The sequence below is a fragment of the Oppia nitens genome, unplaced genomic scaffold (assembly GCF_028296485.1).
Source record: "Oppia nitens isolate AA-2021 unplaced genomic scaffold, nextdenovo-longstitch-racon4-pilon3 scaffold2_pilon_pilon_pilon, whole genome shotgun sequence".
In the NCBI taxonomy this organism is placed as follows: Eukaryota; Metazoa; Arthropoda; class Arachnida; order Sarcoptiformes; family Oppiidae; genus Oppia; species Oppia nitens.
Window position 1 is genome coordinate 1,893,321 of NW_026533210.1, and position 21,623 is coordinate 1,914,943.

At 28.9% G+C, this 21,623-nt stretch overlaps 6 protein-coding genes across 6 annotated transcripts; 1 reads left to right on the forward strand and 5 right to left on the reverse strand.

Annotated features, from left to right (window-relative positions):
• Positions 1-420: 420 nt before the first annotated feature.
• On the forward strand, positions 421-4,479 carry LOC128956322 (dynactin subunit 1-like). Its single transcript, XM_054302036.1, has 4 exons — positions 421-1,830; positions 1,897-3,274; positions 3,343-4,250; positions 4,333-4,479. Exons 1-4 carry the CDS (start codon positions 598-600, stop codon positions 4,453-4,455), a joined length of 3,642 nt encoding a protein of 1,213 aa, XP_054158011.1. The 5' UTR covers positions 421-597; the 3' UTR covers positions 4,456-4,479.
• A 193-nt stretch (positions 4,480-4,672) lies between these two features.
• Positions 4,673-6,575, reverse strand: LOC128955511 (vitamin D3 receptor-like). The gene is made up of 7 exons (XM_054301186.1): positions 6,530-6,575; positions 6,348-6,418; positions 6,135-6,239; positions 5,448-6,038; positions 5,122-5,250; positions 4,949-5,010; positions 4,673-4,682 (listed from the first exon to the last, which is right to left on the reverse strand). Exons 1-7 carry the CDS (start codon positions 6,570-6,572, stop codon positions 4,673-4,675), a joined length of 1,011 nt encoding a protein of 336 aa, XP_054157161.1. The 5' UTR covers positions 6,573-6,575.
• Positions 6,576-7,940: 1,365 nt separating this feature from the next.
• LOC128955512 (vitamin D3 receptor-like) lies at positions 7,941-12,798 on the reverse strand. Its single transcript, XM_054301187.1, has 8 exons — positions 12,745-12,798; positions 12,556-12,626; positions 12,343-12,450; positions 11,652-12,239; positions 11,344-11,466; positions 11,194-11,255; positions 11,094-11,114; positions 7,941-8,049 (listed from the first exon to the last, which is right to left on the reverse strand). The coding sequence occupies exons 1-8, from the start codon at positions 12,785-12,787 to the stop codon at positions 7,941-7,943; spliced, it is 1,125 nt and encodes a 374-aa protein (XP_054157162.1). The 5' UTR covers positions 12,788-12,798.
• Positions 12,799-13,666: 868 nt separating this feature from the next.
• LOC128955420 (nuclear hormone receptor HR96-like) lies at positions 13,667-15,926 on the reverse strand. Its single transcript, XM_054301088.1, has 7 exons — positions 15,874-15,926; positions 15,594-15,673; positions 15,422-15,526; positions 14,594-15,316; positions 14,191-14,319; positions 14,002-14,063; positions 13,667-13,925 (listed from the first exon to the last, which is right to left on the reverse strand). The coding sequence occupies exons 1-7, from the start codon at positions 15,917-15,919 to the stop codon at positions 13,679-13,681; spliced, it is 1,392 nt and encodes a 463-aa protein (XP_054157063.1). The 5' UTR covers positions 15,920-15,926; the 3' UTR covers positions 13,667-13,678.
• Positions 15,927-16,696: 770 nt separating this feature from the next.
• Positions 16,697-18,135, reverse strand: LOC128955513 (uncharacterized). Its single transcript, XM_054301188.1, has 5 exons — positions 18,127-18,135; positions 17,403-18,008; positions 17,196-17,324; positions 17,019-17,080; positions 16,697-16,901 (listed from the first exon to the last, which is right to left on the reverse strand). Exons 1-5 carry the CDS (start codon positions 18,133-18,135, stop codon positions 16,697-16,699), a joined length of 1,011 nt encoding a protein of 336 aa, XP_054157163.1.
• A 1,257-nt stretch (positions 18,136-19,392) lies between these two features.
• LOC128955514 (nuclear hormone receptor HR96-like) lies at positions 19,393-21,248 on the reverse strand. Its single transcript, XM_054301189.1, has 7 exons — positions 21,202-21,248; positions 20,956-21,038; positions 20,761-20,865; positions 20,108-20,650; positions 19,845-19,994; positions 19,698-19,759; positions 19,393-19,606 (listed from the first exon to the last, which is right to left on the reverse strand). Exons 3-7 carry the CDS (start codon positions 20,857-20,859, stop codon positions 19,393-19,395), a joined length of 1,068 nt encoding a protein of 355 aa, XP_054157164.1. The 5' UTR covers positions 20,860-20,865; positions 20,956-21,038; positions 21,202-21,248.
• Between the last annotated feature and the right edge of the window lie 375 nt (positions 21,249-21,623).

Below are 21,623 nucleotides of genomic sequence, written 5' to 3' on the forward strand. Positions count from 1 at the left end.
ATTCATATATATATATAATTTCTAAAATCAATTAATTAAAATAGTTTCTACTGTTAATTACAGTGTTTTTTTTATCTAAAAAAAATTAATTAATAAAATAAAAAATTTTAAATACAAACTGTAAAATTAAAATTCTAGATAAATTTAATTGATATAAAATAATTTTTTTATATTTAATTATAAAGAGAAATCAACAAAGAATTATATTTTAATAATTTTAGTTTTAATAAATATTTTTAAAAAATAATTTTGTTTTATATAATAACTACTAATATATGTATAACAATAACTGTCAGTATATTTACATACTTGAGGTTAAAAACAAAAAAAATGAAATTTTTATTCAAATATAGCGCCAAATAATATAATCATAAATACCAATCAAATCACACATACAATAACAACAACAACATTGATTGCATAACACATATACTACTACTACTGTATAGTCAATCAATCAATGAGTTATTTATTCATTGATTGATTAATTGAATGAATGTATGATTTGTTTGTAAACAAACAAAAAATAGTTTAGTTTTTATTTGTGTTATCAATGAAAACACAACTCAATTGTTTGACCAATCGATAGACCCGATAATGACGTCTAGACAACAACAACAACATGTGGCCCGACTCGAGGTCGGCCAACGAGTCGAGTACTTGACGGGCGGCAAACGTGTGTTGGGCCGACTGGCCTACGGTCCGGCCGGGTTTCACGTCAAGCCAAACGAGACCGACTGGTGCGGTGTAGTGTTGGACGATGCCGTCGGTAAAAATAACGGCACCTTTCAAGGTGTCGAATATTTCAAGTGTCGCGACGGTCACGGCATCTTTGTACGGGCCAACTGTTTGCGACCGATACACGATTCCCGTATTCCCGGCTCCAATAGGTCTACGCCGGCGACCACACCCAAGACTATGACACCGTCGACCAGTCAGCTGTCGCTGGCCTCGCAATCGATGGACCGATCGATGAGCGCATCAGTTACTATGGCCGCCGCCGAGTCAGCGAAAACAACGCCCGAAAAGGAGGGCAAAGACGTGAAGCATATGATCGACGATTTCAAGAGTAAGATTAGCGCCAAAATTACCGAAAGCAATGACCAACATTTGGTACATAAACGGCCCGACAATGTTACCAGTGCTCAGGTTAGCGGTTCCTTATCTGCCGATGTCTCAGCCCATGTTCGTGAGTCCATTGAGGCACTCAAAGATAAGCTAAACGATTTGCAAACAAAATACGATACACTACTCGCCCGTCGGGCTCAGGACAAGGAAAAGCTCAGAGACTACGAGAAGCTGAGGCTTCAGTGCGAACAGCTTCAGGAAAACAAGCGACAGATGAGCGAAAAGATTGCCGAAATGACAAAAGCCAAGTCGGCCGCCGAAAAGGAGGCCAAAGAGGCGCGCGAAGAGCAGTTGAGACACGCGGACGAAATGAAAGACTTGGTCGAGACGGCCGAGATTGCTGTCATCGATAAAGAGATGGCCGAAAACAAGTCGGAACAGTTGCAGAGCGAATTGGAACAGACAAAAGAACGTCTGGAAGAGGTGACACTCGATCTGGAAATCATTAAGAGTGAGATCGAAGAAAAGGGTACCGACGGAGCCGTCTCGAGCTATCAGACAAAACAATTGGAACAACAAAACGAACGGCTGAAGGAAGCGCTGCTGAAGTTACGCGATATATCGGCTCAAGACAAGAGTGAATTGCAGACACAACAAAAAGATTTGGATAAATGTCAGACAGAGTGTACAGAATTGCAGAAATTGAACGACCAGTTGACACAAGATGTACAACAATATGAGGAACAGATTGTCGATCTTAAGGTACAATTTTTTTTTAGTTGAAATTACTGTAATATTTTGTGATTTATATTTTTTGTCTTATCGTAGGAACAAATCGACAGCGCTTTAGGCTCTCAAGAAATGGTGGAAAAGTTGACCGAAACTAATCTGAAACTCGAAGACAAACTGAACGAAATGCAAGAGGCGCTTGACGACGAAGAAAACATCAGAGATCTTAACAATCAGCTGATTGAGGCCAAAGAGGAACAGGTGATGGAGTTGAGAGAAGAGTTAGATATGTCCCAATCGAAGATCAATATTATCAAGAATGAGTACTCTATACTACAGGAAACGTTAGCCGACTACGAGTCGACGATTAAGAAGTTTCGCGATTTGGTTACCCAATTGCGTCAAGAGAATCAAGAGTTGGCCGCAAAGTCGGATTCAGCGCAAACCCAACAGATCAGCCAAAAGGTCGAAAATTTTGAGTTCCATCGGGTTATATCCGATCGAAAGGCCTTTACTCGGGCCATAGATATGGAGTTAAGGCGCCTGGAGGTCGACCAGTGCCAGAAACATATTGGCTTTTTGTCAAAGTTTTTACCGGAAGTTTTCTTTTCGCGCGGCGGCGATCACGAGTCCATACAAGTGTTGCTGTTTTTGCCGCGAATTGTACGCAAATGTGAGATAATTGAACGCCAAATGATCGAAAAGTATCAGTCGCTGGCCGTCCAAGAGATTACCAAACAAACGATTGTCGAATCGCACGACAGTCTCAGACAACAGGTTTTCATTAAACAACTTCTGTATAACTTGTTGTCCATTCAATCAGTTTTGACCAAATTTATTGAATCGCTTCACTGTTGCGATTGTGAACTATTCTTACATATTGGCGGACTGTTTCCCGAACTCAGATTTCACGAGAAAACTATCGACCATTTTATGGATCTACTCAAAGAAGACAAATTAGATGAGACACAAGCCGTAGAACCACTGGAGAAGACTCTACAGTACTTTCAATCAGTTTATAGCATTCATTTGGCTGATAAACGGGTCGTCGATCACAACAAACTGGTCAACGATTTCATTACTATCATTAAGAGTGCTTCGGATGCCATTCATCTTGATTTGACAATTATTTCGGCGATCTGTGGTGACGGATGCGAAACTTTATTAAAGACACTGTCGACTCATATTGAAGACATCGATCAGTTCTACAAGAAAATTACTCGAAGACTCAAATTGGAAACACCGCTAACACTTGACGAATCAATTGAGAATGAGATCAGCGATTGTATGTCACTAATGGGTCGACTGATTCAGGCGCTGAAAGTTGTCAGAGTTAAGGTAATGCAGACAAATGATCCGTGCGATGGCAAACATCTGGACGAGTTGGCCAAAGAGGTCGGCGGATTGAAGTTTATCAACGATTCGCTTCAATCAGTTATGACTATTTGCTGCCAATTTTCAACAGCCTTACAACAGGGTATCCAAATGATTATCTAAAGAGATAATCCAAATCCTAATACTTATGGTTATTATTATTATTTAAAGGTGATTACGACGAAACCAAATCATTGGACACGAATCGAGACAAAGCGAATCCCATCGATGAAAGGGCACACATCTGGAAGACGCAGACAGAAGAGATTGACGGATTGAAGTCGAGGATGGAGTCGCGCGAATCGGAGACCAACGAACTGAAGAGAGCTCTGAAACTCAAGATGGAAGAGCTAAGCGAAATGCAGATACGCCGCGATTTGGCCGAAAAGAAATTGTCGAATGCGACCAAAGAGGCCGACGAACGGGTTGTTCGATTGCAGAACGAATTGGATCTGAAGAACAAAGAGTTCAAAGATAAAGAGATCGAAATGGAGAGAACATTGAATAAATATAACCACGAGATCAACGATTTGTATTCAAATCAAAGGATAATGAAAGAGAAATTGAAAGACTACTCGAAATCGGATCTAATCGGAAAAATTATGACATCGAAGACCAGTACTAACGAATCGGTACTTATCACACAGATTCGTGACCTGCGAACGGCACTCAAGAAAGTGATGGACGATAACTATTCATTGCAGATCAAGATTGCCGAACGTGATGTAAAACTTAGGCCATTGGCCACTAAATCGTACGACAATTGCAAACCATTGTGGCTGTTGAGGGCTCAGGGACGGGAACAAGATATTGATCCCAAACAGGAACGCCTGATTCAGCTGACAAAACAAGTAAATCAATTGCAATCAGACATCCGATTGTCAATGATTACCAATTCGGTCTGGGATTTCAAACGACCTCTGCCTAAACAACGTAGAGAACAGGAACTCAAACGACTTGATTTGATTTCCAGATACGACAAACTGGAGCGCGATATCAATGATTTTGTACAGACCTTTGGTGACGGATACCAAACGGGCGCTCATTTCACATCATTTCCAGCGCCGCATATATCAAAGGTTTGTCTGTTTTTTGTTGTATTAATTTTGAAATTTACATATATATTAACCCTCACTGTTTGATATAAAAAAAAAACTGTAGTGTTTTAATGAACGGACAGCCAAACTGGCGGCTATACTATCGGTTCCGTCGACAAAGTCAGCGGTGGTATCGCTTGAGGTTACTTATGAACAGTTAAAAGGATTGCATCGAAAACTGCTTTAAATATTATTATAAAAATACTTTACTTTTGTTTTAATTTTATATTATAGTTTAAACTAATATTTAATATAAAAAAATATTGTATTTATTTATAATCAAATTATTATTACCGTACTATTATTATGAACTGTGATGATTAAAACTGTATTTTTTAATATTTATTATTATTATTATATTTATTATTATTTATTATAATTTGATTCATCCATCATAAGGCATATCAAGCATTTCTTTTAAAATAATTGGAAAAAATTGTGAATCTAATTGTCTATAATTCATGACATGATATGATTGAGTTGTCTGAATGATTGACATAATGTTTAAGGCATTCATTAATTTTATATTTGCTTCAATCGGCGATTTGTATTTCAAACAAATATATCGTCTCAATAAATGCATATATAATTGATAATTGGATCTGGATAGAAAAATTAATTATTATTTTCAATAATATTATTATAGTAATTAATTAAGTAATTATATTCAATATTTATACTTGATCAATTGTTTGTCAATAAGGTTTGATTGATGATAATTAAATATAATGATGGGTAATAACTAATAAAAAAATAAATAAATAAATGTTAGTTTATTAGTACTGTTAGCTATTATAAGTTAATCTAAAAATTTTTAATAATATAAATTTATTTATTTTTATTTTTTATTTACCAAATAAATGATATTAATATCAGAATCCAAATCAGTGTACAAACAATGAAAATAGTTTTCATAGTTTGTGTAGACATCGATCTCGAGTCCAATCAATGATTTCAATGAAATGATTATCAAATTATATTTCTTTTTAAAGTTTAGAAGACAATTAAAAAAAATAAAAATAAAATAAATTATTTATTAATGATTTAAATAAAAAAATAAATTATTTTTTATATCATAATATGATTATATTGTATATACAATATTATATTATACATTAAAACTAAATAATTTAAACTTATCATACGGTATATATATATATACTGATATATAGCACCTACCGTTTTTGCCCGCCAGCACAGTGTCGGATAGTCAAAATTAAATACTGATAATAGCACCTGTATGTGAAAGCAACTGTGCTTTATCAAAGCAATCTGGTCATCGCTAGTTAGCCGATTAAATGCTGTCAATTTGGTCATCGATTTGGTAAACAGTGTCATAAAATGGTCAAAATAATTGGCCGAAAAATGGTACAACTCCTGACTGGTCATGTCCAATACAAGCTCCGGATGGTCACGCAGTGGACCTTTTTCGGTAGGTGTGGCCGCTGTAAACAATTCATCGAATAGTTGTCGCTCGACATCCTGTAGACAATCGCTGCCATAACTGATCTCTTTGGGAATCGGTGTCACTGTTATCGGTCGCACCACTGATGATAGTTGCGAGTTGTTGTCGTCCTCGTCGTTGTCATCATCGCTAGTAGTTTGACAACTGTTTTCATTTACATCTACAACAACGACAACATCAACAGCTAATTTATCTTCAGTTTTAAATTCATTAATTTGCGATTCATTTGATTCGTTAGTGATGTTTGCCATCTCATTGATGGTCACTCTTTGCCATTGTTTTTCGTTGGCATTAAATATCCATTGCTGTAACAAATGATAAATTATTATATGTTTTTGTTTGTTTTATTACAAAATAAAATTTAATTAAATATATAAATTTAAAATAAAGTATTTTCTAACTTTTTCCATACCCAAGGCATAGCATTTAATTAGGCGACACTTTGGACAGGACTTTCTATTATCAATAGTTATATTACAATTGCCATAACCCCGACACCGTAACTCCTATAGTATATTAATTTTATACATTAGTTATTAAACTTTTAAAAACTTTTTATAATATTATTTTAAAAAGATTTTGATATTAAAAAATATTTTAATATTATAGTATACCTTAATTTTGAATGCATTTCGCCTGAAAAATTGTTTACACGATTGACACGTTTGGACACCAAAATTGAAGCCTAAAAAAGGATTTTGTTTTTGTTTTTATTAGTTTATAATTTTTATAAAATTATCGGTGATTTTATAAAAATTAAAATCAATTACAAACACATTACAACCTAAACACTTACCAATTGTTGTTTTAGATCCACAAACAGTGCAAAACTTAATCATTATGTTATTAATTAGTTTTTTTAAATAAAAACATTTACATAAAAGTTTTTAATTAAAATATACTGTGTTTGTGTGTGTATATATTTATTGTAAAATTTTAATTATAATTAAAAATGTTAATAATTAGTAGTCATATTATTATTATTATTTAATTAATTATATTTGATTACTATTCTAATAATACAGTATATAATATGTACTTATATTTATAAATTAATAGATAAATCACTGGTAAAAAACCATTTAATTAAAAATATCATAAAACAATATTTTTATTAAAAAAATAAATATATTATCTGTTACTATGATTACTAAATGTTTGTGCAATTATATGCTGTACTCTATATGTTATATGAATTATATATATATATATTATCTTTTTAATCGTAGTTAACATTTAATAACATTATCTCTATTAACTAATTATTACAAAAAATGTAATCAATATTGAAAAAAATATGATTAACTAAATTTATAATATATATATTACAATATAATACATAATTTCAGACTATTTTTTAGGCCAACCCTAACACTACAGTAATTTGTTTATTAATACAATATATCAAAAACATTTAGATTTTTTACACAAAAATTATCTAAAATATAATTATATATATACAGGCTTTTGTTGCATAACTTGACATAATATATTTTTAGTTTACGTTATTTGTGTATAAGATTTTGTTTATTATTGATTTTAATTGTGATAATAAAAACAAACAATGGCGTCAACGAAGACAACTTATTCGGTTGACTACAATGGGTGGTGGCTATCGTTCGGCATTTTTTATATGAAAATGGCCAGAATTTTCCAATTGATGGCCAATTTCGGCAACACGTAAAAGCCTATCTCATTCACAAGTGGACAGAAACACAACGCTTGGCAGAGAAACGCAACGCAACATTACTGTATTGTATATACAGTGCGGTTTATTTCTTAGTCCTTTTGAAATTATCCTGCTAATTTAAAAACTAGATATTTGTAAATTAATTTTTACATAGATGGGATTAGGGGTAGTTAAAGTTTTAGTTATTGTTTTGAAAATCAAAACAGTTTTAAAATTGCGTCGTCACGCATCACATACACAACTCAACAAAGTTACGATTGTCCGACTTTACTATAGTAGCGGCTGTGGTTATGAAGACACGGTTAAAGGATATAAAGCCGAAGTTTTTACAGCTGAAACATTTAACACACACCTGTCACACAAAGATGTCAAAAAGTGAGTCAAATATTGTTTTAAAAAATCACTAAAAAAATTTTCTATAAAAAATAAAAAATTTGTTATTTAATTATTATTTAAAGACATCGATAAGTTTAAAAGAACTGGTAGTTAGTCGACAACAAGACCTAAACATCATCTGTTAACTGGTCACTCCAGAGAACATAGAACGCGTAAAGGACTTATAAGAAAAAGTGCCGACATTATCACAAAGACGTGGAGCACAAGTGCTAGGAATGTCGAGATCAAGTCTGCAAAAAATAATGAAAGATCATTTGAATCTCTTTCATTATAAAATTCAAATTACACAACATTTACGTGAAGTGAATTTTACTCAACGTTTGGACTTCGCTAATTCAATTACAGCCCGTATCGATTGGCATGAATTTGATGTCAAAAATGTCAAGATAGGTTTTATGTTTCTAAACCAGAAACCATTGATCAACTCAAACAAAACATTGAGCGCGAAATAAGGGCGATTCCAATAGATATGGAGTTGGTGTTAATTTTGAAGGCCTGATTCGTCATTTAATTGCGTGGCGACCATTTTACTCATCTCACATTTTTTATCACTTACAATCTCAAATTAATCAATTTTATAGTAATTGTTATTTGATTATCACAAGTAGTAAGTGATAAACCGCCCTATATTATAATTGGTATATTATTAAACAATAGCATAAAATAATAGTACAATAATTCATATTATTCATTTAAATAATAAAATATTATTCATTTTGTCTTCTAAAATAAATGTTTATTTAAAATGATAGTATTGTTAAAAATATATTATTGTATAATACTGACTACTTTCTGTTCCTTCCCCTAGTTTGAGTCGTTGTCCAGTGGATAGAATCGGCGGGACAATCGGGTATCGGGAGAAAACGTAAGTAAAAATGAAAACGTGTTTTACGGAAAATAATCGTTTTATTTATTAATTCAAATACACGTCTCTCTCTACGTTAGGCTATCGACTGATCGATGGCCGGCAAACACATTGCGCAACTACGCCATTCAAGCCGTGTGATGTCGACTGTTGACAAACTGGCCACCGGTCTGAACCGGCCGTGCGCCCGATACGACTTTTGCTCTCAATCATTCAAATTTTAATAATATATTTTTAGTACAATATAATATTGGAATACATAATGTACTATTATAATAATTTAATGTTTAGATTAAAAAGAGAAATTCCCTTTGGAAACGGCATATTGGCGCACAAAATGTGAGGTAAAGTTAGGGCTCACATCTGCGACATTTTTCACCATCAAAGACGAATATAAAGATGTCGATGATAATAATAAATATTTATTTAAATTAATTTATAAAATTAAAAAAAAATTCTTGAGCGAAAACTTGGCCACTTTATCCTGTTACCTTTTCATCCGCTTCACCCACTTCGATTAAAGGGTAATTGTGAACGAAACAAGAGGTGATAGTAGTTAATGAGTTGACCATTCTCGTTTTAAGACCGCTTGAATATTTATCTAGATTAAACCCTTAAGTTCCGATAGGAATCTCTAATAGGTCACACCGGACTACAAGACTCGTACATTTTTGCAGTCTATGGCCCCGATAACAACGGGCTCGAAGAGTAACCCAAAATCAAACTTGAATTTTAAATTTGATGAGTTTTTAAAAATAAGTTAATTCAGAAACTCAGCATTTAAACTCAACCTCAGTCTCAATGTTCATTCAAAAATACTACTTTTAGTCTCAGTAAATGAAAGATCCCTAGAGTTTGGTCTTATATATATATATAAGCTGAAATGCTAGGCAGTATATACTCAAATTAAATATATAAATATATAATAATGGTTAAATAATATATTATCAATAAAAATTAAAAGAATTAATAATTAATTTTGTCTCTTACACGCTTCAATGCGGTTCGGCAAACTGTTAGAGACCAGGTATTTCTGGACTTCATTATCCTAAATATCTTTAATTATCTCTTTCAGTTGTTGATGGAGCGGTCAGTTCTTCTTTCTAACTCATTCCTAATTAATCTCCAGAGATTTTCATTTGTATTGAGGTCTGGTGAGTTGGCTAGCCAGGGTTGGACATCATACCCGTTTCTTTGGCCATTTTTTGGTCTTCCTGGCCTGCTGGAGGACAAACCCTTTTTTAGAAAACCACCATATAGAGCCAATGTGCTCATGGAGGACATCCTGGTATCCCTCACCGCTGAGATGTCCTCTTATGATTAATAATGTCGTCATCCCTCTCACGCAGATACTTCCCCAAACCATTATTGATGGTCCATGTTTTGAGGTTGGTTTTGAAGGTCGGGTTCTCCCCCATTTCATTTTTTTCGGTAGACTTGGAAGCTACTCTCATCAGTGAAAGCGACCCGTGACAAATACTTGTTTCGGTTTTGTCGACACCATTGAACCCGATTAGCTTTTTGTTCTGGGGTTAGGTTTGGGTACCATTTGGTGATACAGGATTTCTTTAGTGACCGATAAATAGTTTATCTGATCACTTGAGGACCTATCTTTGATGTTTGTTTACATTTTTATATATCGAGTTATATATATATATCATTTTAAATGATTTTATTTACTCTATTTGTTGAACGTAATATTTGGTAAATATAACATATAAAAAATAATATGAGAAATTAAACTTTTTTTTTTAAAAAAAAGTCTCAATTTCAGTGCTCCTGAGTTTATATGTGGGCTATACTTAACATTCACTTATATAACAAAACTAGTAATTATACTGTAATATTAATATAATTTAATCATGTTTATTGTTAAGGACACTAGTATTATAAAAAAATTTTTTTTATATATTTCATTGGTTTATAATTTTATATTATTTTAATAGTTTAACTAATGTTTCATATTTTTAAAAAAAATTATATTTATTTACATTTGCATCGAAAACTGCTTTGAATATTATAAAAAAATACTATACTTTCGTTTTAATTTTATATTATAGTTATTATAGTTTAAACTAATATTTAATATATATAAAAAAATATTGTATTTATTTATAATCAAATTATTATTATTATGAAATGTGATGATTAAAACTGTATTTTAATATTTATTATTTATGTTATTATTATTTTTATTTATTATAATTTTGATTCATTCATTCATAAGGCATATCAAGCATTTCTTTTAAAATAATTGGTATATATTTTGAATCTAATTGTCTATAATTCATGACATGATATGATTGTGAGGTTTGTATGATTGTCATAATGTTTAAGACATACAAAAATTTCAATTTTGCTTCAATCGGCGATTTGTATTTCAAACAAATATATCGTTTCAATAAATGCATATATAATTGATAGTTGGATCTGAATAGAAAAATTAAATATTTTAATAATAATATACAGTATATATATATATATATATATATTGATATAAATTATATACTTAATCAATTGTTTGTCAATAAGGTTTGGTCGATGATAATTAAATATAATGATTGGTAATAACTATAAAACAAATAAATAAAATGTTTTTTTTAAATATAAAAAGTAAAAAAAATATAATATAAAACAAAATTAATTTCATTTTATTTACCAAATAAATAATATTTAGATCAAAATCCAAATTATTATATAATAATTGCATATATTGTTTGAAATAGTTTGCAATTTCGTGGCCAATCAATGATTGCAATGATATGACTATCAAATTATATTGCTTTTATAGTTTAGATGACAATACATAAAATTAAAAAATAAATTAATTTTACTATAGTTTTAAATAATATATATATATATAATCTATACACATATGTATATATACACTGTATATTATACAGTAATTAAATTATGTAACCCAATAAAAAAAATTAGTAGCATATATATACAATAAATAGCACCTACCGTTTTTGCCCGCCAGCCCAGTGTCGGATAGTCAAAATAGTGTACCGATAACAGCATATGTATGTGAAAGCAACTGTGCTTTAGTAGTACAATCTGATCATCATTTGCCAGCCGATTAAATGCTGTCAATTTGATCATCGACTTGATTAAGGAGGTCATAAAATTGTCAAAATAGTTGGCCGAAAAATAGTACACCTCCTGACAGGTCATGTCCAACACAATCACCGGTTGGTCTCGCAATGAACTACTCGGTTGATGAGTAGGTGTTGTCGCGGCAAACAATTCGTCAAATAGTTGTCGCTCGACATCCTGTAGACAATCGCTGCCATAACTGATCTCTTTGGGAACCGTTGTCACTGTCATCGGCCGCACCACTGATGATAGTTGCGAGTTGTTGTCGTAGTTGTAGTCATCATCACTAGTAGTTTGACAACTATTTTCATTGACATCTACAACAACATCAACAGCTAATTTATCTTCAGTTTTAAATTCATTAATTTGCGATTCATTTGATTCGCTAGTGATGACCGCCATCTCATTGATGGACACTCTTTGCCATTGTTTTTCGTTGGCATTGAATATCCATTGCTGTAACAAATGATAAATTTTTATATGTTTTTTGTTTGTTTGGTTTATTATAAAATAAATAAAATTTAATAAAATAATCTGAAAATTAAAAATGTTTTCTAACTTTTTCCATACCCAAGGCATAGCATTTAATTAGGCGACACTTTGGACAGGACTTTCTAGTATTATCAACACTTATATTACAATTGCCATAACCCCGACACCGTAACTCCTATAGTATATTAATTTTATACATTAGTTACTAAAATTTTTTTAAAAAAATAATAATATTATATATAATTTTTATAATTATAAGAGTATTTTTTGAATATTATACCTTAATTTTGAATGCATTTCGCCGAAAAAATTGTTTACATGATTGACACGTTTGGACACCAAAATTGAAGCCTAAAAAAAGTGATTTTTGTTTGTTTGTTGTGAAATTGTTTTATAAAAATTATCAGCGATTTTTGATAAAAATTACTGTATAAATATAATAACATAAAATAACACACAAAACACTTACCAACTGTTGTTTTAGATCCACAAACTGTGCAAAACTTAATCATTATGTTATTAATTAATTAGTTTGAAAAAAACAATTATAAGTTTTTATAAATATATATATATACTGTATATGATATTTATTGATAATTTTAAGTATATAATTACAAATGTGACTAATTGTTAGGCATATTATTATTATTATTATTATTAAATAATATTTTATTACTACTTAATAATGTGTACTTATGATACCTAATAAATGATTTCATAAAACTTTTCAATAAATAAAAAATAAGATAAATCATTGATTAATATTTATGATTTGAAATAAATGTTATGAAATATGAGTTTTTTATTTTTATTTTATAAGTTATCTATAATATACTATGATTTCTAAATGTTAGTGCAATTATAATGTATAATGAATTATATTATTTTTTTTAGTCGTCATAAACATTTAATAACATATCTCATTAATTATTACAAAAATATATATAATCATTAAAAAAATTTGATTAACTATTATATTTTATTTTGATATATTAATAAAAATAGTGTTTATTATTATTAAAAACACTAGCATTATATATTTATATAAAAATTAATTTAACTGTAAATAATAATGTATAAATTTTATATTTATAACTTAATTTTTTTTGACATTATGCTAATTAAATGATATAATATATAATTTAATATATAACTTAACAAAATTAAATATAAATTTATACACCCGTAGAATTATAATATTAAAAACTATATAAATTTTTAGGATAAAATTATTTTTTAAAATTTCAAAAATAAACAATTATAAATTGATTATTATCGTATAGTTACATTATTATGTATTAAAAATTTATTTCATCTAGATAATTTACAATTTACAACAAAAAAAATTGAGATGAAAATAATATACCTCTAATTTGATAACATAGGCTATTAATAACAATATGTTAACTAATACTATAGACTGGTATATCATTAGTACTATTGATATCAAGTATCTCCCGAAGTAGTGGTCCATTGTTTGACCGATTGATTTGTATTAGATTTTCTCTATGAATCTCATTCAACGTTTCGATAGTTTCCAACAAATTCAATGCGACTAAAAATTTGGATTTAGCCTCAAATGGTGGTGAGGAACTATACTTGCAATTCATATACCGGTGCAATAAATACAGGTATAGTTGTTGTTGAACTCTAAGAAAAACAAAATTATTCAAAAAAAATTATTGTAATTAAAATATACAAATAAAAAAAACACTTTTAAACTTACTTAACAATATCAGGATATATAAGGTTAGGTCGATCCGGATTAAACAAAACAATTGCTACTAACTATTAAATATTTATTTTTTAAAAAAATAATTAATTGTAATTAACTATTAACTAATAACTTATTTGATGTAGATTACAATATATATATATATTAATAGTAAAATTAAATAAATAAAAAAATACAAACCAGATTTAAAACACAAATATCAAAATCATCAATAATTTTGTTGATATAATTATTTAGTTCAATATATAATAAGTTGTTATTTGATCCCTTGAGCAGATCAATTGGGAACATAATGCCATTGTTATTATCCTGGTCATTTATAATTTTTAAAAAAACATATAAAAAATAAAAATATAAACACACACATACACACACATACACACACATACACACACACACATACACACACACATACACACACACACACACATACACACACACACACACACACACACACACACACACACACACACACACATACACACATACACACACACACACACACACACACACACACACACACACACACACACATGCATACATACACACACACACACACACACACACCCCACTATTATCATACCTTTTCAATAGTCCAACAATGGGTCCATTTGTCATACCAGAGCCAAGCCCTGAGCATCTGTATCTCAAGACAACCATATTTAACGAGTGCTAACTGATCGTTGTCGCAGACATTGGCAAACGGTCGGAGATGTCTAGCAATGCGTACAATGTTTGCTAGAAAATCGTCAAATTTGTGGCCACAAAACTCGTACAACTCTTCAATCGTATTCAATGGTATGGCATAACTCAAATCAGACGACGACGACGACTTATCCACGGATAGGGCGCCAAACAGTTCACACATTAGACTGGTCTCGACATCAGTCAAACTATTGTCGTCGGCAATAGGTTTCGGTATTGAATATAACATGAGTTCCACTTCGATAGCCATCAGGCGATAGGTTTTAGCGTTTTTAGGTTTGTCATAATTGGCCGACATTTGTATGACATCTGTGGTACCGGTGCGGCGGCAATAATCTGGACTTTTTGTCGAACAATCACTGCTCAATAAATCATCAAAACTAAGCAAACTGTCCGCAGATTCGCCGCCGCTATTAGTTGTGGCAGTAGTTCGGGTAGAATCGGGTGACAAACAAGTAGTAGTAGTAGTCGTAGTAGTCATCGGCGGTCTGTCGTCAGAATCTGCGGCCGTGTTTTGATCGGTAATTCTTTGACGTCGTTTGCGATTATCTAACATTCGTAGTCTTCGGACGTGTTTTTCTTCTTCGCTAAGAATCCAATCCTTTTTTTTTTGAGAGGAAAAACATATTATTATTATTATTAGTATATTATTATACAAACAAACAAAAATTTTTTTTTAATAAATAACATAATATTTTTAACTCACTTTATTCATACCGACGGCCAAACATTTGCTTAGTCGACACTTTTTGCAAAACTTTCGCGACTTAACAGTGATCTGACAGTTGTCGCCGAAACGACATTTTCGGGTCTTATTGTTTTAAATGACCAAAAATTTTATATAATTATTAAATAAATATTTTTAAAAAAAAACATACCATTAGTTTGCTGGCGTTGCGCCTGAAGAATGCCTTACATGATTGACAGGTTAGGGCACAGAAATTGATGCCCAAAATCTCTATATATTATATATAAATATATATATAAAGGTATATATATATAAAGTGATGGACAGTCAGTCATCCAATTTTTTTCAAAACACCCAATTAATTGAATATATTAAATATTTTTTAGATATTTATAAAAAAAATAATTAATGTTATTTTTTCATATATAGTGATTATATATATTTTAATATTTAATATAATTAGTACATACCAGGATCATTTTCACCGCACACTAAACAATTTTTTGTATCAAACATTTTATTTGAAATTTATATATATATATACCGTATATATATTTGATTTTATTCCTAATTATTAACCCAATTTATCCCAATTTATTTTTGAAAAACTATTTAATTATTTATTATTATTTTTATTACAAATAATTTTTTTTTAAAAGTTAGAGAAAACACAATTAATAAACATATTATTTTAACACCATTTTTATTATTGTAATTATTGTCATTTGATAACAACTAATGTTTGTGTGACTAATTGATATAAAAATACTGTATTGCAGTAATTTATTAAAACAATTAATAATAATAATAAATATAATTGTTTACTGTATATCATATATGATACTAAAATATTTATAACAACATGAATTTGCACTAAAATGTATAATTTATAAAAATAATGTGTATTTATAAGTTATAGTTACAAAAAATATATTAACTTATATAATAAAATAATATTACAAATAATTAACTTTCAAATACTAGTTTCTCTATCTAATCATTAATAATCTATTGTCTAAAGTTAATGAATTAATTTCTTAAATTATTTTTAACTAAAAAATAAATAAATAAAGTTTTACTAAAATTCAAATATTTATATACACTATAAATATGCTGTATATAAATTTATATTATATTTAAAACTATAATAATAAAAAATTTTTTTTTTAAATAGTGTAATATTCATATTAATATAGGTATACTTTATTTATTAAATAATTTATTAAATTTATTATTATTACATAAATATACATATAAATTACTTATTATAGATATATAATTATTTTTTAAAAATTAATCTCTGGTAAATATTTCCTGTAATAGTGTAGACCTAGTATGGTGATAATTACGATAAAACGGTGTCCTCCTCTGGTTAATGATGTTCAACAGGTCCAGTGACTTCAATAGTCGTCCCATTTTAGGTGTGGCCAACATCGGTGACTTGAATTTCATTAGCAAATAGCGCATCAATAGCCGTACATAGATTTGCTGTTGTTGTCTTAATTAATTTAAAGTAAATGTAAATGTAAATTAATTAAATAAAAAAAATCAAAATAAATTATCAATTTAAAAACAAAATTTTAAATATTACAGGTATTATAACTAAAAAACTAACTTAATTAATGTTGTATCACATAGTTTTGGTCGATTTGCATCAAACAATAGTATTGTTGTTAGCTATGAATAAAAAAATAAAACAATAAAAAAATATTTTTTAAATTATATTTTCCCCTCAAAAATAACTATTAAAATATTATTTTATATCAGAAAAAATAAATAAACTTTTATTTACCAAATCAATGATGAGTTGATCCGATAGCCACTCGAGTGCTAAATATTGTAAAAAATCTCGTTTATAGTCATAGATATTGTTTGGTGTTTCCCTAAACACGTCTAACTTAACCCAATAAGTAGTGTCACTCTATTTATTAATATATAAAAAAACAAACAACATTTTATTTAAAAAAATAGACACCAAAAAAAACCAACTGTTCCTTACAAACGACATTTGCCAGGACTGGCGCTCAAAGTCAAAGTAGGGAAACCAACGAAGCATTTCCGACTCATATTGGCCATACTTTAGCAAAATCAATTGATCCGATTCGGTGAGTAGCCGAAAACCGGCCAATTGTTTGGCCATTTGTACAAAACTGCGAATCTGGCCGTCGCCACGGCCAACGACTACCCGTAAATACTGGTCGTAGTAGTCGACAATGCATTCGTTGATAATATATGGAAATTTTTCAACCAATTTCAACGCATCCATGAGCTCACCGTAAATACTGGTCTCAAACTCTGTAAATGTATTGCTATAGTCAGTGATGGGTCTATTGATGGCCATAATCGGCGTGTCCTCCCTATTGTTGTTGTTGTTGTTGTTGACTGATTGACAATAGCTACCGGTGCTGCTTGTAATATTGGCAATTTGTAATTGATTATCACTATTATTAATGTTACTGTTATTAATATCAAAGTAGCCAACATTTTCCGTATGACTAGCAATAGATGAACTACCGGTGCTATCATTGATTGTTAATGATTTTTGTTTGTTTCGTTGAACCAAACATTTTCGGCGTTCCCTTTGTTTATCCGTATAAATTAATTTCTAAGTTTTTTAAAAAAAATTGATTAAAAAGTTTAGTATTAAAACTTGAAAACTTTTATATATATATATATATATATATATATCTGAGGGCATCGGTAGCTAATAAAAAAAAACATACGGCATTCATGCCGACCGCCAAACACTTGTCCAGTCGGCACTGTTTGCATCGTCTCCTGGTTTCGGCATTGATCTCGCAATTACCGTTTGACAGACATATTAGTTTATCCTAATATTTATTAATTTTTAAAAAATAAATAAATAAACTAATAAGCATTAGTTAATATTAGTTAATATTATTAATTATTATTAGTTTAAATAATACACAAACTTTTTGTTGATCCAAACGACCAACGCGTCTGAAAAATGATTTACACGATTCACATGTTATGACATCAAAATGAAAACCTATTTTTATTTTAAAAAAAGTAACAAATATTATATAATAAAATATATTTAATTAGATTTATAGCTAAATTATTTTTAAATCATTATTTTTTTTAGTTAATTTTAATAAAACATATTAACTGTTATATTAAAACAAACTAACAAAAAAATACAAACCATTGGCAATATCTCCACAAACGAGACAATATTTTTGACGTATATTTGTTGACATTTAAGAAAAATGTTAATTTTATTTATTTTTTATATAATAAACTAATTAAGCAATAAATAAATAAATTGTCAATAATTTATATATATTAATAGTATTCTACATATGAGTTACTTTTATTTGTTATTTGTTATTATTATTATTTTTTTATAATAATTATATATCGTGTAGTGTTAATTATAATGTATATCATTAAACTTACTGTAATGATGACCTTGTTTATATACTGTACATGTATAATATAAATATCATTACTATATTTGTCCGTACCTGGGTAATATATTGATTTATATAATAACCATTGTACTCTCTATTTATAAAATGATAAATAGTACGCTAATTATGATAGGCTATCAATTCCTCATATGGGATAATAATAATAATAATGATAATAATAATATCTAATGAATTTAGGTTTAATTAATTTTTTTAGAGGAAAAAAACTAAACTAATAATATATGATAGATACATGTGTATGTTTATCATAATAATAAAAAAATAGATAATAATATCATTAAAATGTTACATATTATATACAATATATGTTTCATAATAATTTTGACATAAATAATGCTAGTTTATAATACAGTTATATCTTAATATTTTAATTAGATTTATTATGTATTTTTTTATAATTAAAAGCATAATAAACGAAACTTAAATAATATTACACCGAAAGAAATATAATAAAAATAAATAATTTTTATTTACATTTTTAATATAGTTTATTATTAGTGAGTTTATTGATTATACAAAAAAAAATAATTATTATTAAAAATTATAAACTTCTCTAATTAATGGTCCATAATATGACTTATATTGTTGATAGTCGTTATGTTCAACGCGCTTATGTATGTTACTGAATGTCTGCAAATCGATCAGTGATGTCATTATGGTCTGCAATCGGTGTTTCCAGTCATAATCGGACCGGTATTTCCATTGCAAATATTGTTGCATTAAATATATGTATAATTGTTGTTCAAGTCTTTGATGAGAGAGAGAGAGAGAGAGAGAGAGAGAGAGAGAGAATGTTAACACAAAAAAATATATTTGATAACTAATCAAGTATTACATACTTGATTACATCCCTGTACTTGAGATCAGGTAGGTTAGGGTTAAACAATGCTATAGCCGACAGCTATGACAGAATATGGTAAATACAGTTAATACTGCTAAGTAAGTCAATCATCCAAATAACACAACAACAACACATCATTACATACCAATACAATGATAACCGGATCACATCGACATTGGGTCAACAAATTGGTTATAAATTTGATATACATTTTAGTTACTGGACTATCAATACGATGTCGTGTAGTTGACCAGTAGTTGTCATCCAAATCAATCATCAGCGATATGTTAGTATCCTATAGACAATAATAATAACTATTTAATGAAAATTTATACACAATTATCTCACTTCCCCACCATCCCACCCACCCACCCCCTCACAAAAAAAATGATATACTAAATATATTACAATATAAAAGATAAAATTGTTGACATTAGTATCAAAATAGTAGAGCATCTTGATTAACATTTGATCCAGTGATCCGTGTTTGACCAGTGACCATTGATCATTGGCGCACAGTTGGCTATATGTGTGCAATTGTTTGATGGAATACATGAGCTCACGAACTCCCTGTTCATTTCGGTGTTGAGTTAATCTCAAGATATTTTGTTTGCTATTCAAATGGATAATGTTTTTGCTGACCCTATGTTGTAATACACGGGAAGCGGCTAACAACTCGTCTATGCGATTGATTTGTAACTGATTCAGACCCTGAAAGTCAACCATCGGCTGAGGTATGCGTACAGTATTGATGAATACATGACTATCTTTTTCAATTTGATCCGACTTTGTCTCCCTATTCAGGCTATTGTTGTTGTTGTCCAACCATTTGGTAAACTCATACCAATCGTCATCACTGACTATCGATTCATTTGAATTAATATCCAAATCAGTAATATTATTATTATTATTATTATTAACATTCAATTTTATCCTTTTGTAAACCAATTGCTACCAATTTTAATAATAAATAATTAAAATTATATTGTAAGTGAAATTTTATAAATTATAAATAAATATTATCTAATATATCAACATGATAAATTAAATATTATAAATACCTGTTTCATACCCATTAAATAACATTTGTTTAATCGGCATTTAGTACACGATTTTCTTGTCGAAACATTTATAATACAATTTCCATTGGATGCACACATTAATTGCTAATTTATATTAAAAAAATAATACCTATATATTTATATTATAAAAAATTGTCTATTTTTTACTAAAAGTTTATTTAAAAAAAATATTACCGATTTATTAGTAATATCATCACTGATATGTCTCTTAAAAAATATTTTACACGATTCACATGTTTGTAATGTAAAATGTCTTCCTATTTGTTAAAAATTAAGTGTTTTTTTTAAATAATTAATTTGTCAGATATTTTTATTAAAAATTAAATTCAATAGTTATATAAAATAATAAAATTTGATTAATATTAATATTAAAATCTAAAAAAAAATCTATAATATTTTGTAAACATATTTAAAACAAACCATTTGATATGTCTCCACATATTAAACAGAAAATTTTATTTTTAATTATATTTTTATTATTCATTAATTATGAAGTTTAACTTAATTTGTATTTTGTAAAAAATAACAACAGTATTACAAATTATTATAAATTTAATGATAAATAATATTATTCTGTTTTGTTGATTATGTTTTATTGTATATCAAATTGTTTAACAATATATATATATATATATATATATTTATATCAATTGTGATAATATTTATAGCAATGTGTAATACTACTAATACTACTACTACTATTACCTGTATTTAATGTAATAAAAGTTTTTAATGAATCATTTATTAAATACAAAAATATCAATAATTTATTAATATAAATTAATCATACATTATAAATAATATTGTTTATTTTTAATAATTAGTTTATTTTACAGTATAAA